Source organism: Nicotiana attenuata, unplaced genomic scaffold (assembly GCF_001879085.1).
Source record: "Nicotiana attenuata strain UT unplaced genomic scaffold, NIATTr2, whole genome shotgun sequence".
Lineage (NCBI taxonomy): Eukaryota > Viridiplantae > Streptophyta > Magnoliopsida > Solanales > Solanaceae > Nicotiana > Nicotiana attenuata.
Genome location: NW_017671713.1, coordinates 48731 through 53046, shown reverse-complemented (window position 1 = coordinate 53046; position 4316 = coordinate 48731). Strand labels below are relative to the sequence as shown.

Below are 4316 nucleotides of genomic sequence, written 5' to 3'. Positions count from 1 at the left end.
TTGAGTACGATGTATAGGCATGGTGACGAGTATCTATACGATGTTGTCTAGCATGACCACGAGTCCTTAAATTGTGAATATCTTGATTTCGTTGTATCTTTCATGCCTTGGTGATGATTTCTATTCGTTGTGAAAAGCTTGTGGAAGGAAATTGTGACCTTTGAACATCGAGGAGCATTGGCTCAAGTTATATTACAAATTGTGAAAGTATATAAGATGATTGAAACCCTTTGGAGCACTGGCTCAAGTGGTAAAGTGAGTTATGAAATAAAAGTGAAAAGAAAGAGAAAGAGTTATTAAATCGTTCCCTTTTGTTGATTATCTCTCTTGCCGGGATGTTGAGATTATTGATGTTGTTCCCTTACCGGGATTTAATTGTTAATTGTGTTCCCTTGCCGGGATTTCTATCATTATTTTGCTTAATTCCTTGCCCCTTTGTTTGTGATTGTTGTGGGTGAGGAAGAGTGTTAAAGCACGAAGGGTGATGCCGTGCATTGTTTGCTATTCCGAGGAAAGAGTGTAAAGCACGAAGGGTGATGACGTGCCGTACGATGTACCATTCCGTACTGATTTTCATTGATTACATGGTGAGGAAAGAGTGTAAAAGCACGAAGGGTGATGTCGTGCAAATAGTTGATTTCTGATTTTTGTGGATATTCTAGTTATGTTGTTTCTTTCCTTACTTGATGCTTTTTATTCGGAACTGTTATCTCCCCCGCAGCATGTTTCCCCCTCCTACATTGATTGGTTATTTTTTGTATTTCTTTTCCGCTGTACATATATATATATATTTGAACTGCACATGTTTATTTGGTAGTCTGGTCCTAGCCTCGTCACTACTTCGCCGAGGTTAGGCTAGACACTTACTAGCACATGGGGTCGGTTGTGCTGATACTACACTCTGCACTGTGTGCAGATCCAGGAGCAGCTTTCGGGCAGTAGTTGGAGGACTTTCTTCAGTCCACCCGGAGACCCAAGGTAGACTTGCAGGCGTCTGCAGGCCCTGGCGTCTCCCTCTATTTCTATTTCCTGTTTCATTTTCTTCGTTCAGAAACAGTTTATTGTATTTTCTTCAGACCTTGTATGTAGTGACTCTTAGACAGTCTGTGACACCATGACACCAGGTTTTGGGTATTTGAGGTTTTAAAAGCTGTAATAGACGTAGTCTTAAGATATATTAATGTTGACTTCCGCTTATTTATTTAAAATTCTGCTGTTATCATATTATCGTCTGGTATTTTGTTAAAGAGAAGAAATATGAAAGTGTAGTAATTATGTAAGGTTGGCTTGCCTAGCTCCCATTAGTAGGCGCCATCACGACTCCCAAGGGTGGGAAATCCGGGTCGTGACATATTCTTACCCTATCTATAAAAGACGAAACACAGGAGAAGTTGTGAAAGTACGAGAGCAGTATTTAGATAACTCTTGGGTTGTTCCATGCAATCCTTTTTTACTTGGTAAATTCAGCTGTCATATGAACGTTGAGGTTTGCTCTGACATAAAGGTTATGAAATATCTTTACAAATATACTTATAAAGGACATGACAAAATTGCATTTTACGTACATGATAATGATACAAACAAAAAAATAGATGAAATAAAGGAGTATCAATATGCTAGATGGGTATCACCATCTGAAGCTGCTTGGCATTTATTTGGTTTCTCTATTAGTGAGATGTATCCAAGCGTTTATCATCTTCAACTACATCTCAAAGGGCAACAACTTGTTTCTTTTAAAGGCAATACAGATATTAACACAATCATTAATAATCTAATGATTAAGAAAACAATGTTGACAGAATTTTTTCAGATGAACAGAACTAACAAAGATGCCATAAAGCTTAACTTATTATACAAAAAACTTCCTGAACGCTTTGTATGGTCAACAACAGACAAAACATGGACACTGCGACAACAACGTTGCGCCGTTAGTCGTATCGTAACATGTCACCCAACTGAAGGAGAACGATATTATCTCAGACTACTGTTGCTAAATGTGAGAGGACCGAAATCATATGCAGATCTTCGAACTATAAATGGGGAACGTTATAATACTTTTAGAGAATCCGCAGAAAAAAGGGGACTGTTACACTGTGATAACAGTTTAATTGATTGCATGTCAGAGGCAGCAAGTTACCAAATGCCATATAGTTTAAGGCGTTTATTTGCTACATTATTAGTGTATTGTAATCCAGCTAATCCAAAAGAAATATGGAAATAATTTGAAGAGTCAATGTCAGAAGATTACAGAGTGTTACCTAATGTTGAAAGAAAAGATATCCAATATCAAGTTTTAAATCAGATCAATGATATTTTACATTCTATGGGTCATAATATAAATGAATATGAGCTTATCCCAGAAACAGTTCAACCATCTATACTGGAAAAAGAAGCGAAGGAGGTATTCTTTGAAAGAACCATCAGGGTTAGTGAAGAGGATATACTGTTACACAAAAAACTAAACACAAAACAATTGAAAGCATACAATGTGATCATTGACAGAGTATTTTCCAAGAACCCAGGAGCTTTTTTGATCGATGGTCCAGGAGGGACTGGAAAAACTTTCTTATACCGTGCTTTATTAGCGACTATACGTAGTAAAGGGTACATAGCTCTAGCAACTGCTACTTCTGGTGTTGCTGCTTCAATTCTTCCAGGTGGGCGAACTGCACGTTCACGTTTCAAAATACCTATAGACATTGATGAAAATTTCAGTTGTAACATTAGCAAACAAAGCTCAACTGCAAGTTTGATTCGTGATGCAAAATTAATTGTATGGGATGAAGTATCTATGGCTAAAAAAAGAATGCTTGATGTTTTTGACTTGTTCTTAAAAGATCTTATGGATACAAATATTCTATTTGGGGGAAAAGTTGTTGTTTTTGGAGGTGACTTTAGACAAACTCTTCCAGTTGTTCGAAACGGGAATAAAGAAGATTTTATTAGTGAAAGTTTACTATATTCTACCATTTGGGACGAACTTGAAAAATTGCAATTATCTGAGAATATGAGGGCAAAAACAGATCCCGCTTTTTGTGATTACTTGATAAGAATTGGAAATGGACAAGAGAGCGTAAACTTTAATAACAAAATTGAACTTCCAGATTCTATGATTATTCTTTTGCAGCTGAAGAAGAATCTCTAAACCATTTATTCGCTATGACATTCTCAAATGTACACATATCCTCTTCTAATTCTTTTCCTGCAGATTCTCGCGTTGTTCTAACGACGAAGAATAATTTTGTAAATGAAATCAACGATATTCTTATAGCAAAATTTCCAGAAAAAGCTACTACATTTGTTGGTATTGACGAAACCGTTGAGCCTAATGATCAAAGTCAATTTGAAGACCTATTACACACTTTGAATCCTGCTGGTTTACCTCCTTACAAATTAACTTTGAAAGAGAACTGTCCCATTATATTGCTGCGCAATTTGAATCCGTATGAAGGTTTATGCAATGGTACACGATTGATATGCTGCGATATTAAGACACATGTTATCAGTGCTAAGATCGCGACTGGCGATTTTAAAAATAAGCACGTATTTATCCCAAGAATACCATTATTATCTTCACAAGACGAAAGATTACTAGTTCAATTTAAAAGAACACAGTTCCCAGTAAGATTATGCAATGCTATGACTATAAATAAGGCGCAAGGTCAGACTCCGGATTTCGTCGGAATATATTTGCGAGAACCTGTTTTTTCACACGGTCAACTTTTTTTTTTGACAAAGGTAACAGTTATGTATTATAAAAAAAGAAACCCAGCACAAAGGTTGTGCTGGTAACCATTTACAGATTCCAAAAGAAGCAAAAACCTATCTTTGTTCTTCTTACAAGGATTCTATGATGTCTAAAATCGATGCTTCATCATTCACATAATTTTCTTTGCACCAAAAATGGAACAACAAGATACAGTTCATCTTTAACTTCTGAATAGGACTGCTTCTGTCTTCAAAACACCTGGCATTCCTTTCCTTCCAAACTATCCACCATATGAACATTGGGATCAGATTCCACCAGGTTTTTTGCCTTACACTGCCCTCCTGATTATTCCAGCATCTTAGTAAATCTGTTGTGGTTTTTGGCATAATCCACCTAAGTCCAATCATGCTGAGAAAGAGTTGCCGCAACTGGGAAGTAACTCTACAGTGCAGAAACAAATGGCTATTGCTTTCTGAATCTGTAGAGCACAGATAGCATCTGGAGCTCAATTGAAATCCTCTTTTCATTAGGTTCTCATGAGTTAGACAGGCCTGCTTAGCAACTAACCATGAAAAGCATACCACTTTGAAAGGAGCCTTGGTTTTCC

The 4316-nt window shown here is 36.9% G+C and overlaps 1 protein-coding gene across 1 annotated transcript; it reads left to right on the top strand.

Annotated features, from left to right (window-relative positions):
* Positions 1-2233: 2233 nt before the first annotated feature.
* LOC109209811 (ATP-dependent DNA helicase PIF4-like) lies at positions 2234-3145 on the top strand. The gene has a single exon (XM_019373153.1). It carries the CDS (start codon positions 2234-2236, stop codon positions 3143-3145), a length of 912 nt encoding a protein of 303 aa, XP_019228698.1.
* The last annotated feature ends 1171 nt before the right edge of the window (positions 3146-4316 follow it).

Excerpts from the sequence above, each read along its gene's own strand:
- LOC109209811 (XM_019373153.1), top strand. The coding sequence starts at position 2,234 with ATGTCAGAAGATTACAGAGTGTTACCTAATGTTGAAAGAAAAGATATC.